The 13265-nt window shown below is 40.4% G+C and overlaps 2 protein-coding genes across 3 annotated transcripts in view; one reads left to right on the top strand and one right to left on the bottom strand.

The window, feature by feature from the left end:
* LOC306999562 (uncharacterized protein) overlaps positions 1–13265 on the top strand; it is an 825164-nt gene that overhangs the window by 215728 nt on the left and 596171 nt on the right. The window lies entirely within an intron of this gene.
* Positions 809–13163, bottom strand: LOC306999596 (uncharacterized protein). Of its 2 annotated transcripts, none has more exons than XM_079614422.1 (4): positions 13071–13163; positions 11795–12110; positions 5277–6807; positions 809–2924 (listed from the first exon to the last, which is right to left on the bottom strand). In XM_079614422.1, exons 2-3 carry the CDS (start codon positions 11850–11852, stop codon positions 5294–5296), a joined length of 1572 nt encoding a protein of 523 aa, XP_079470548.1. In that variant the 5' UTR covers positions 11853–12110; positions 13071–13163; the 3' UTR covers positions 809–2924; positions 5277–5293. The 2 variants fall into 2 exon arrangements, with proteins under 2 accessions (XP_079470548.1, XP_079470549.1); XM_079614423.1 differs by having other exon boundaries at positions 13052–13124.

The raw sequence follows: 13265 nt of genomic DNA, 5'->3' as shown, positions 1-13265 counted from the left end.
AAAGAACATCATCTGGGGAAGAGGATGAGACTAGTCCATTCATTGCATAAAACTGTGAGCTCACGAATGCAGACGCAAATTCTCCAGATGAAGAGGAGGTGATGCAACGGCGCTTAGCAGCTGATGAGATGCGGTTGTTAGCAGGTGGAAAAACACTGATCTCAAACCTAATGGGGAAGTGGTCTGAGATACCAGTTTCTGATATATATTCAAGTGAAACTGAAAGCCCATATGAGATTATAAGGTCCAATGTGTGGCCGTGATGATGTGTCGACCCTTCCACCCATTGGGTTAGGCCAAAAGAGTTCAGCAGTGTTTTAAAATCAATGGCAAGTGAGTTTGAGGGACAACATACGTGAATATTGAAGTCCCCACACACAAGGAGCTTATCGTATTTAGGAACAAAATCAGCTAAAAACTCCGAAAAATCGCAAATAAAATTCTTATTTAGTTTTGGTGGGCGATAAATAACTGCACACAACACAGGAGAATCCAGTACAGCCACAAACAGCTGAAGTTCAAAACTGTTATAGCAGAGTGCAGGTAATAACCTGCAATTGTACTCATCTTTGAAGATTGTGGCCAGCCCACCACCTCGACCTGACACTCGCGGGGAGTTTCGGCAGCGACTTTCAGCATGCTTCCTCTAACGTCTGACGTTCACATTTTACGTGGCGTGAGAGTCACATACATAGGTGTCATTTACACTGGGGACATGTCCCCACCACTTTTTGAAATGGCTGATTTTGTCCCAAACACTTTTTGAAAGCATTTGTTTAAAATGTTCTGAAAAATCAAGCGAACCAAGAAATGTTAAAGGTTTATTTGCACACAATAAAACATGCAATGCAGTTTAGATACAGAAAGAAACAATGTACATTGTCCAAAAAAAAGTTACTTAAACAAAATAGAATGTAAATTTCCTGAAGAGAATGTGAAGTGGTGCTTGCAGTGGCAAAACTCGCGGCTCGGTTGCTAGGGAGTTCTGGGTGGTTGCTAAGGTATTTTGTTGGTTGCTATGGTGTTACTATGTAGTTGGTAGTTGTCACAGATGGTTACTATTGAGTTTTTATAGAGTTCTTAAAATCTTTAGTAACGAGTGCCTTTAGTACGGTACTCGGCCTGCGGCCTCATTTGGTGTTGAGATATGGCTTATTCATGTGTTTGTATGGTTGCTAGGTTATTTTATATGGTTGCTAGGGCATGCTTGGACTGTCAATTAATCTTTGAACAGTTTGAGTCAAAAAAGCCGAACTCCATGTTTCTACAATTTTCTGGAGCTGAAATATGGCTTGTAAATGTTGTTTTATGGTTGGCTATGGGGCGGTTGCCAGGGCGTGGCTATAAAGTAATTAAAATCTTTAGTAATGAGTGCCTTTAGTACAGCACTCGACCTGTGGCCTCGTGCCTATGACCTATCACAGCCGTGCTGATATCATTTAACATTTAGTTAGTCGTTTGGTTGCTAGGGTGCTCTTAGTGTATATTAGCATCCTGGGGTTACGGTTAAGGTTAGGCACTCGGCCTGTGGCCTTGTGCCTACGATTGAGTTTTTATAGAGTTCTTAAAATCTTTATTAAACGAGTGTATTTGGTAATTTCATTGTAATCTTTGACTTAACGCGCTGCTGTTTTCTACAGTATGGTGCATTGGCACTGTTCGGTTGAGCTGGTATTGCAGGGACTGTTACATGTGCAGTCGACATTGTTGAGGGTTTTATGCTAAATATTTTCGTGTTGTTGACTGGCCTACGTTATGCCCATTTTTTTATGCCCACTCTGGTGCAGCGCCAGCCAACACTTGAGAGCACAGTTTGAATCTGGCAGTGATGCGACGTCACTGAACATTCATATTCTATAAAAACGCTGTAGGACAGATAGCCTACATTTTTACTTGTACGTCAAATTATTTTTAACACAGTTTGTGCTTGTTATTAGACATGGTAAGGCGTGTCAAGTTTATTTGTAAAGCACGTTTCACACGTGCAGGTGATGTTAGTTTCAACTATAATATCAAACAGCTTAAATGTCTTGCCCTTGAGGAAGATAAAATTCACTAAGTAGAAAACATGAAGATATCAGGAAAGAGATCCTGCTCGTGTCCCACATCCCTCTCAAAGCATTGAGTGGTAGGCTATATGACGCACACGTTTGGCCGTCTAATTAACCACTCAAGCAAGTCCCCAAACCTAAAGCCCTTTCGGTGCGTCATGAATCTTGGCGGCAATGACACTGACGTCATCCTTTTCAGGGCCATTATTGACATCCCCGTGGACACAGAACTTTTATTCGACTACGGGATGAAACGCAAGTCATTCCGCGGGGAAGGCTTGGAACTGGAATGGCTAGACCAATAGGCTTCTAGCCCAGCTTTTTTTCGTGGAAAAATTACCCATTTTTATTTTTATTTATACCTTATGTGCAGGAGACGTCTTTCCAGTATTTACTGTCTTTGTGTGGAAATATTAAACAAAAAGGTTTTTGTTTTTTACCAAAGTTACCCATATTTACTGATATTTTTCTCAATGCTTTACAGGCTAGTGTGTTGTTTCCTTGACGGTATTGCTCAAATAAACACTACATTTATTTTATTTCAAAACAACCCCCCAACCACCGCGCCACCGCCAGTAATTGGTCCATTACCACCGCCGGTAGTTGGTCCAGGTCCATTACCACCGCCGGTAGTTGGTCCAGGTCCATTACCACTGCCGGTAGTTGGTCCAGGTCCATTACCACCGCCCGTAGTTGGTCCAGGTCCATTACCACCGCCCGTAGTTGGTCCAGGTCCATTACAACCGCCGGTAGTTGGTCCAGGTCCATTACCACCGCCAGTAGTTGGTCCAGGTCCATTACCACCGCCGTTAGTTGGTCCAGGTCCATTACCACCGCCAGTAGTTGGTCCAAAAAACTGCCACTGTCACAGCCCTAATGAATAATGTAAAAACATTTGAGTATTTCTGCCACAATACCATGGTTACAGTTCGCATTACTACATTAAATCCATAGGGAATGTTGGTGATTTATGGACCTAAAAGCCTTAGATCTAAAAACATCATGAACTTGTTCGTTCATGGCACAATGTTTCTTCTGGATTATCTTTTATTAACAATTGACTGTATATCTGATCAAACAGCACTGACTTGGAAGACTGAATTAAAGGGATAGTTTACCCAAAATTTTAAATTAGCCCATGATTTACTCACCCTTAAGTCATCCTAGGTGTATATGACATTCTTCTTCAGACGAATACAATCAGAGTAATATTAAAATATGGCCTGGCTCTTCCAAGCTTTATAAATGTCAGTGAATTAAGTCAATAAAAGTGCATCTATCCATCATAAAAGTGCTCCACGGCTCTGGAGGGTTAATTAATTCCGGAAATACGCAGACTATATGCGCCAAAAGCACAACTTGCGCAACTTGTGACGTCAGAAGTAGCGTAGTGCGTCATGACGTAGAATAAATGTATGTCACATTACTCGCATAAGTTGCGCTTAGACTTAAGTCAAATCCGTATGTTTGTTTGGCCAGAAGCTAGTTATTTTACTTTGTAAAGTTTTTAAATGTGGATATTTCTCTTACGCATGGCTTCACTTAAGAAGGCCTTTATTAACCCTCCGGAGACGTGTGGAGCACTTTTATCATGGATAGATGCGTTTTACTGACTCGGATCTTTGAGTCTCGTTCTGCAAAATGAACAAATCTTTTTTCCGAGTCATTTCGTTCATTTCAGCAAAATATAATTAAAATGACATGTTAAATAGCCCTACGCATCTAGTACTTATGAAAATGATGATTAGGCTGCATTTGTAAAAAAAATTAATACAAATAAACTAGGGTAAGTGCAGCCAAAGCCAAATTATAAGAAACTAAAATGTTTGATTAATTGATTAGTTGTTGGGTCTTAAGTTCAGGCTATTGCAGTCTGACTCTGTTAGTTCATCTCACCTCCTGATCCGAGACATTCTTTCTTTTGCAACTTCTTATTTATCACGTTTGTTCTCCACCTCTCGTGTCTTCGGGTTCGAAGTTCTCGAGACGTCGACTCGTCTGTGTCTGACTCTCTCTGATCTGGGGCTGGGTCGGGCCGTGTGACACACAGGTCCGGAAACAGAAACGATTAGTTCATCTTTCAAGTCTCGAGTTTGAGTCTTTCGTTCTTCCTGTCAGTCCCATAGAGGCTATGCTGTCAGTAACGGAAAGAGAAATGATTAGTTAATCTCTCGAGTCTTCTGTTTCCGCTACTGACAGCATAGCCCCTATGGGACTGACAGGAAGAACGAAAGACTCGACCCAAACCAGAAGACTCGAGAGAGATGAACTAATCGTTTCTGTTTCCGCTACTGACAGCATAGCCCCTATGGGACTGACAGGAAGAACGAAAGACTCGACCCAAACCAGAAGACTCGAGAGAGATGAACTAATCGTTTCTGTTTCCGCTACTGACAGCATAGCCCCTATGGGACTGACAGGAAGAACGAAAGACTCGACCCAAACCAGAAGACTCGAGAGAGATGAACTAATCGTTTCTGTTTCCGCTACTGACAGCATAGCCCCTATGGGACTGACAGGAAGAACGAAAGACTCGACCCAAACCCGAAGACTCGAGAGATGAACTAATCATTTCTGTTGTCTCCAGTTCAGATTCAGAACCAATATGTTGTGTAATGCGCATGCGTGGTCAACACAAAATGAACGAATCACACTCTGAGACAACTCAATAGTCCCGAGTCATATTAAAGATTCGTTCAAAATTAACGAATCGTTCATGAACGACACATCACTAATCTGTATCAATGTAATCAATCAACAAAGTGTCCTGTGCTCACCACACACCGGCTATAGGTGGAGAGGAGAGATTTGGCTATAGGGTGATGTGTGGCTAATGCCTAGTTCACACTACAGGATATACAATCTCTGCTTATTCATCCTTTCACCCATATTCTTTTTTTTCGGGGTTCTAAACAGATCATTGCGCAACAAACTTTTTTTTTTTTTTTTCGTCATTTCACATTCCACTTCTCCCGTGTGCTTTCGTGACAAAACGTAGTTTGGGGACCGGGTAGAGTCATTGGGTGACAGTTGTTCTCAGCTCGTGTAGTGTGTAACCCCCTGTTCCAGATCATTTACGTGGTGTCACGCAGTGTGAACACCACAACGACTTCAAGACTCCAGAGCAAGTCATGTAGTCTAAACAGCACAGCGATCTGCCGATGTTTAAAGTTTGTGAACTAGTTGTGAACTTTGTTGCCCAGCACATGAAAATTAACTACTTACCGTGATTTCAGACGGTGTTAAAGTGGTTTCTCCACTGTATGGATCCTCATGTGTAGCTTCAGTTTAATTTCAAAATAGAAACTCTTTCCACACTGATCACACTTGTGCGGCTTCTCTCTGCTGTGGATCCTCCTCTCATGTGCTTTCAGATTTCCTGATCGACTGAATCTCTTGTCACAGTGTGAACACTTGTAAGGTTTTTCTCCAGTGTGGATCCTCTCATGTTTTTTCAGAGATGATGACTGAATGAATCTCTTGTCACAGTGTGAACACTTGTAAGGTTTTTCTCCAGTGTGGATCATCTCATGTGTTTTCAGAGATATTAAGTGACTGAATCTCTTGTCACAGTGTGAACACTTGTAAGGTTTTTCTCCAGTGTGGATCGTCTCATGTGTTTTCAGAGATGATGACACACTGAATCTCTTGTCACAGTGTGAACACTTGTAAGGTTTTTCTCCAGTGTGGATCATCTCATGTGTTTTCAGAGATATTAAGTGACTGAATCTCTTGTCACAGTGTGAACACTTGTAAGGTTTTTCTCCAGTGTGGATCATCTCATGTGTTTTCAGAGATATTAAGTGACTGAATCTCTTGTCACAGTGTGAACACTTGTAAGGTTTTTCTCCAGTGTGAATTCTCTGGTGCAGTTTTAAATAGCTCACTGTAGTGAAAGTCTTCTCACACTCAAAGCACATGTACTCTTTCACACCAGTGTGAATTTTCTCATGTATATGTAAATGTTGCCGCCGTGAAAAACTCTTTCCACACACAGAACATGAATGCGGCTTCTCCTTCGTATGAACCCTCAGGTGTATCTTCAGGGCTGATGCAGAGATAAATGTTTTGCCGCATTGATCACATGAGAACGGCTTCTCTCCGGTGTGGATCCTCATGTGTCGATTACAATTTGTTATTTGTGTGAAACTCTTTCCACACTGATCACATGTGAACGGCCTCTCTCCGGTGTGGATCCTCATGTGACCATTAAGACCGTGTTTGCTTGTGAAACTGTTTCCACACTGAGTGCAGATGAAAGATTTCTTGGCTCTTCTTTTCTTTAAAAATGTCTGTTTAGTCTCTGAGCGACTCAGCGGTTTTTCTCCAGGTTGGACATGATGTTCCTCCTCCACTTCTCTCAGTTCTTCACTCTCCTCCTTCACTTCTCTCAGTTCTTCACTCTCCTCCTTCACATCTCTCAGTTCTTCACTCTCCTCCTTCACTTGTCTCAGTTCTTCACTCTCCTCCTCCACTTGTCTCAGTTCTTCACTCTCCTTCTTTACTTCTCTCAGTTCTTCACTCTCCTTCTTTACTTCTCTCAGTTCTTCACTCTCCTCCTTAACTTCACTCAGTTCTTCACTCTCCTCCTCCACTTGTCTCAGTTCTTCACTCTCCTTCTTTACTTCTCTCAGTTCTTCACTCTCCTCCTTCACTTCTCTCAGTTCTTCACTCTCCTTCTTTACTTCTCTCAGTTCTTCACTCTCCTCCTTAACTTCTCTCAGTTCTTCACTCTCCTCGCTCTCTTCCATCAGGTCTGACATGAAAGAAAAAAATATTAAATTAAAATTTCAGTACATCAAATTAATTAAAAGATCGAAATTGATATAAAAAGTGAAAGTCCATTGGTGTGGCAACAATTCATACTAAACCATCAATCACTGCGTAGGAGACACTCAGAATCAAAAAAGTCTTTTTTTAAAGTATTTATTCCTGCAAGAAGGCTCAGTCCCCACACAGAAGTTACCCTGTGAAGTGAGTGGACAGGAAGAGATGGGCAGCCTTTTTACCATTTTAAGGCCTTTCTTCAGCAGGCTTCTTTCCACAGATAAGAGACCCATTGTTATATAAGTTTCTGTTTATCACTTAGTTGACACTTCAGATCACCAAAAGTCAGGCACTAGGGTCAAAGGTCCTGTCATGTGTCCCATATGTTCTTGTTTATATTACTGAAGAGGTTGGAGAAGTGGTTTATCCAAACATCTCCATTCTGGATGGCTAGTTCTTGATGGCAAGTTTTGTTTAGTGTGTTCCAATGTTTCCAGAACTGTTTGCATTCTAAGGATTCTTAAATTTCCCTGAGTTGACTTTTTGTGTTTTGTTCTTTTTTCTTTCTTAAAGGGACAATGTGTAGTTTTTAAAGTATTTTATTAACTAAAATCAAAGTCTTTATTCATAAATATTTCCTCAATGGTGTACAATTACCTCTCCCAATGATCCGACTTATCCTCGTATGCGAAGAATTTCTTATCTTTATTTACATGGGTCGGGGAACTAACAAAACAAACACACACACACACACACACACAAATACATGTCTCCTTGTAGTCTTGGCGAAGCGGTTTTATCAGCAGCATCCAACAACGTTGAACTTGAAAAATGTTTTTGCGCAAGTGCACTTGCTAAATGAAGGCGGTATGCCTTCATGAAATGGATCAATCAAAAAGCGTTGTTTATTACCGAGCTGTAGTCACGCACTGACAGAAATGCAGTTCAAGTTAACGCCATGGTTCATGTGCACTGCATACTTAATCTAATTTAGTGCGTAGCCTAAATGGGAGTGGGAATTCAGCGCATTATGAACTCGGCACTTGAGAGAGTTAACGCAGTACGCAATACCCCCAACCTCACACCAAATGTCAGGCCCTGTGGATAGGCCAGCCTATATAAATATCATAGTAAGCAGAAATGTGAAATGTACCTTAGCATATTAGAGGAAGACACTGATATCTCGATTGAACTGATGCTTGAAGAATGCACTTCCACAGCACAGCCACGAGTAACAGCAGATATAGGCTAGCGGTTAAAGTTTGCTATGCAGAATCTGATTTGACGACAGTCACGAGACCCGATTACTCGATCCAATCACGTTGATGGATAAAAATTCAAATTTAAAACAAGCATGTAACGAGTAATGACCACAAACGGAAGGAAAATAGCGGAGTAAAAGTACCGATACATCACTTAAAATATACTCAAGTAAAATTACTAAAAAATGTAACTACTCAAAAAAGTACAATTTGTGAAAAAAACTACTTAGGCCTAATTACAGTAATGTGAGTATTTGTAATTCGTTACATCACAGCACTGATGATTATATGTCCTTAAACTACATGTTTCACGCAACCCTGTTACTCCTGATATGATTTTCCTCCTTTTAAAACAGAGCATTTCTTAAAGGGATCATGACATGAGAAACCAAATTTGCCTTGATCTTTTGGTATATAAGAGGTCTTTGTACCATTAAAACGTCCTGCAAGTTTCATAGCTTAAGACGTCCTCCCCATTATAAACAAATCATTTATTTAAAGCTGCCGTCGGCAAGTCTGGCAGATTGAGTGGACTTAGACACAATTTTGAATGTTTACAACTCTCATGCCCCTCCCCCACTACCAACGAGCACCCGCCCATCGTCAGTGCGTGTGTACCTGATTTTCTGTGAACGCGTCCGTCTCTTCAGCATCGATCAACACCATAGACTCGGAGGTAGGCTGCCCTGGCTAATCTATCCATAGATAGCAATAACCGAGGAATTGGAAGCTTGTTATTAGATTTTCTCTCTGCCATCACGCTTCGTACAATCTTCAGGCGAACTTCAGGCATGTCGTGTGGATGTGATATTGTAACGTCCGCGTCTGCACGAGGGAGGGGGATCTGTGATTTGTGCACGACCTGTGATTGACAGTCAGATCTCACACCCCCCTGCGCTGATTAGACCCGATGATCCGGGACGGTGGATTTTTGCAAAACAAAATAACACGCTCCAGGTGGAGTTAGAAGCTCGGGTTTTTTTCTAAAACCACCTTATTTATGTTGTTCTGTCGGATTATAGTGTCAATTTCACTGAATTTGATCAAAAAAAATGTTGCCGACGGCAGCTTTAATCAAGCTTTAAATACAGCTCGTTCTGGATCCATGGTAAGAAGTGACGTCACGGTGCGAAGTGACGTACCAGCGTTTGCATATGACCGCCTCCAGCACAAGACAACTACGCTTAAAGCGCAAGACAACTACGCTCATTTCGTATCGTTGTCGCGCCCGCTCGCCGCGCGCCTCACAAGTGTTCAGTCGACGGACAGCGAGTGGGTCTGTGTACAGGGAAATGACGACGCCGCAGATGTGCTGTTCCTGGCTGTGGACAAACAACATCTTTGAATACGCTGCAGAAAGATCCAGACGTCAGGGGAAAATGGATGCACTTTATTTTTTGCAGACGTCCCAGTCACGGCAGTGTTAATTTAAGCGTTTGTTCTATACATTTTAAGGATGACTGTTTTGAGGGAAAAAAATCCCAATATGATGCTGGCTTTGCCAGAAAACTGTTGCTCAAAGATAAGTCCGTGCCGACTATTTTGGGCTCCACAACGACGACTCAAACTTACTTTTTATCACTGGCTAATATAAACACATTTGTATAAGAGAATCTTGAAAATATGTCGCCTTTCTAGTACGTTAGGCCTACATGTGATAGAAAATTAAAAATGTTACCTTTATCAATGCTGCATCTTCAAATATGGCCTGTATGCATTTTTGTCCGTGGTACACCCTATCATTTCATTGAAATTAGTTAAATAATGTTAAACTGTTAGCAAATTAAGCTATAGAATAATTATGCAACAATAATCTGTTTTCAAATGTCTCGGGTTACAATTTTTTTATTAATTCAAAATAGTTTCACTTTCCATGTGGACACGGCTGATCCAGTCTTCGCTGTTGTGGTGATGGTTCATTTTCCTCTGATTCCGGCTCAAACATAATAAGGTTTTATCATTGCAAGAGCCATCGCTTCGCATGCATCACCCGCTACTAAACAGTTGCGCCGAATCCGCAAATGTTCTGGCTGGGGGCGTTAATAATTGATGTAGGGCTGGGCGATAAAACGATAACGATAATTATCGCGATATAATTTTTCTCGATAAAACGATATCAAGAGTTCGATAAATGTTCGATAATGTTTTCGCGCCAAAAGCGGAACGAATCTCATTTGAACCGCGCGCGCCACACGGACCGTTTATCCACTCGGCTCAAAGTCCAAACGGCAGCGCAGCGCGAGTTCACTAGAGCAGACGCGTTTACTCTGATCGGTCTCGGTCACTAGATCCAGTGAGAAGCGCTTAAATTCAGCGAGGAACACACGTCTCATTGATTTAAACCAGTTTAAAGGCAGATGAGACCGCGCTGACGAACATGAGAAACACTGTGCGCAACGATACAGTCAGAAGGCTTTTCCGTCTACACATTCCCATCATTTACCACAGATTTAACGTTACTGTAACGTTAGCCTAGTGATAACTGCACCATGAAATGTGGGATATATATATATTGAATTGTATAATATTATTAATGTAGACAATGTATTAAAGGACTAATGGAATATAATTACAGTTTTTAATAATGTATTTAGGCTACTGGTTTTCATAAATACCATAGAAACCATAAAGTTACATTTTATCTGTGGTTATCATGATCTAAATGCATGATGCTGGATGACCAATGGTTCATTTTAATAAAACTAAAGAATATTACATTTTACCAAATAAAAATAATGTTGTTACTTTTTTTTTTAACAGATGTTACTGTTTTTGTTAATGAACATTAATTGTATATATAGTAAATCTGCATCCTAACTCAAGCTAATACTACTGAAATAAAGATATTTATTTTGTGAAGGAAAAATTACAAATGTTTGAATGTTCTAAGTTACCTCGGATTTGTGAATGTTCACCTGTTTGGCAAGTGTTTGTCATGATATGTTCTGACAATAAAGAGTAGTTTAAAAACACAACGCTCTGGTTTCTACAGCTTTCACTTAGGAGTAAAAATCTGTCTTTAAACTTGAAATAAATAAAGATTTGACATTTATCGATAATTATCGATATCGACTGATATAAAAAAAAATATCGTGATATTTTTTTTTGGCCATATCGCCCAGCCCTAAATTGATGCATAGGCACTGACGTTAGCCAATCATAACAGTGGGCGTTAACACTGAACTCTTAAAGGGGAAACACCCCCAAAAGGGGGAAGTGACATCATCTGGGCTTTTTCTGATGCATAGCATAGGCCCTATGCACCGCTGCACTACTTCCTGAACTTGTGCAGGCTCATTTGTTTCCTGTCTGCCAGGATTGGCCAAACTGATTAATCCAGGTGTGTCTGACCAACAACAATAATCAGACACACCTGGATTAATCAGTTTGGCCAATCCTGGCAGACAGGAAACAAAGGAGCCTGCACAAGTTCAGGAAGTAGTGCAGCTGTGCATAGGGCCTATTGACTGTATTCATCAACCCTGTTACCAAAGTTACAGTAAGAAGAATCTCTATAACCAGGGCTTGACATTAACAACAATCAATATACAAATGTCTCAAATCTCCTTTTACTGACCATTTGTTGAAGAAAAACCCAGAACATTCTGTAACCATTTCATAGTTTAACTGTTTATCTAAATGTGATGAAGTGCTTGAATGTTTCTAACATGAATGTTCTCCAGCATCATGAATGAATGAAGAATAAACACCAACCTCTTTGTTCTTCAGGATCTTCAGTGTGTTTCATTCTGCAGGGTTCTGGATCACTCATGTTCTCACTGTCCTCTTTAATAAACTCAGTCTCTGCAGATTTCAGCTCTTCCTGATGCTTTCATGCTCGTCTTCACTTGTAGCTGATGGAGATTTACAGCATTTATTGGGGAATTACTGTGGGAGGAGCTTCACTGATGACGAATTACTGTGGGAGGAGCTTCACTGATTATGTAATTGTAGTGGGAGGAGCTTCACTGTTGATGTATTCCAGTGGGAGGAGCTTCACTGATGATGAATTACAGTGGGAGGAGCTGATCTGCCAAAATTAAAAATATAAATTACTTAGTTTGTTTTTATAATAAATATCTAAGCATTTATGTATGTCTACCTATTCATCGTACAGTAACTGATGCCAAATCATTTATTATTTTTATTATTTTTATTGCTAATCCTAACATTATTCTGCTTCATTAAAATACAGGTAGGCCTATCTAGAAAGAAATAAAATATTAATAATTTTAATTCTTCCAAATATAAATAATGGTAAGAAAAACAGTTAAAATCATAAACACAGAAATAAACGTATACAGTATCCAACAAATGCCCTCAGTCTGCTGACACCAATGAAATGAGCTTTAAATGTCAATTGCCAGGAGATCTGGAGACATCAGCATAATAAATGAGGTGAAAACAGGAACTATTGTCATGAAATAAAGAGTGTTTTCAGCAGATCTGTTAATATTGATGAGCCTCAGACTATCAACACTCATTCAACAAGCCATTCAGGATCATCAGCAGATCATCTCACTTTATTCTGAGTGTTTGCTGTTAGAAACACATTATTTGAGTCAGGATTTTTTCTGTTATCTCACGTGGCTCGTCATAGGCTCAATGTAAAGTATTTAGCAGTCTCTGTTAAAGTATGACACTTGAGATCGATTCACATTAATTCCCTTCACAGATCTCAAACTTTGACTTTTGAACAATTACACAAAAAACAAACTTGACATTCAGTAACAGTTTTCACTACAAACATCGAGACAATCACACAAACGAACACACAATCGCTCAGGACTGAATTAACTCAACATGTTCTCCTCATGCTCGCTGCTGCTGCACTACATGTTTATTTCAGAAGGAAGACGCCAGTAAAGACCTTCAAGTATCGCTGTGATCGATGAAAAAAACACAGAAATGAGCCTGTCGCTTAATCAAACTGTAAAGTGTGTTTGATGGTCGTGTAAAGATGAGAAATACCGTGAACTGCTCTCCTCACCTCAGAAGACTCGACGCTGAAACTCAATGAGGGAAGAGAGACGGCGCGAGCGGTGACGTCATCGGCCTCCAACTGTGTGATGAACGAAGACGCGCCTATGGCAAGCCGTTTTAACATTTAATAATTTAAACCAACTATTATCTATTTTCATGCTACTACTAGTACTTATTTTTTAGATACTAGTATCTATTCCAT

This window comes from Phoxinus phoxinus (assembly GCF_949152265.1).
Source record: "Phoxinus phoxinus genome assembly, chromosome: 1".
Classification (NCBI taxonomy): Eukaryota; Metazoa; Chordata; class Actinopteri; order Cypriniformes; family Leuciscidae; genus Phoxinus; species Phoxinus phoxinus.
Note: the sequence above shows the minus strand (reverse complement) of the source record. Positions and strands in the feature narration are given on the sequence as shown.

What these genes read in the sequence shown, in the direction of transcription:
- LOC306999596 (XM_079614422.1), bottom strand. Translation starts at nt 11,852, where the DNA reads ATGAGTGATCCAGAACCCTGCAGAATGAAACACACTGAAGATCCTGAA. An exon ending in AGATCCTGAAGAACAAAGAG is followed by an intron (nt 6,808 to 11,794) that starts GTTGGTGTTTAT and finishes CTTTCATGTCAG; the next exon opens with ACCTGATGGAAGAGAGCGAG.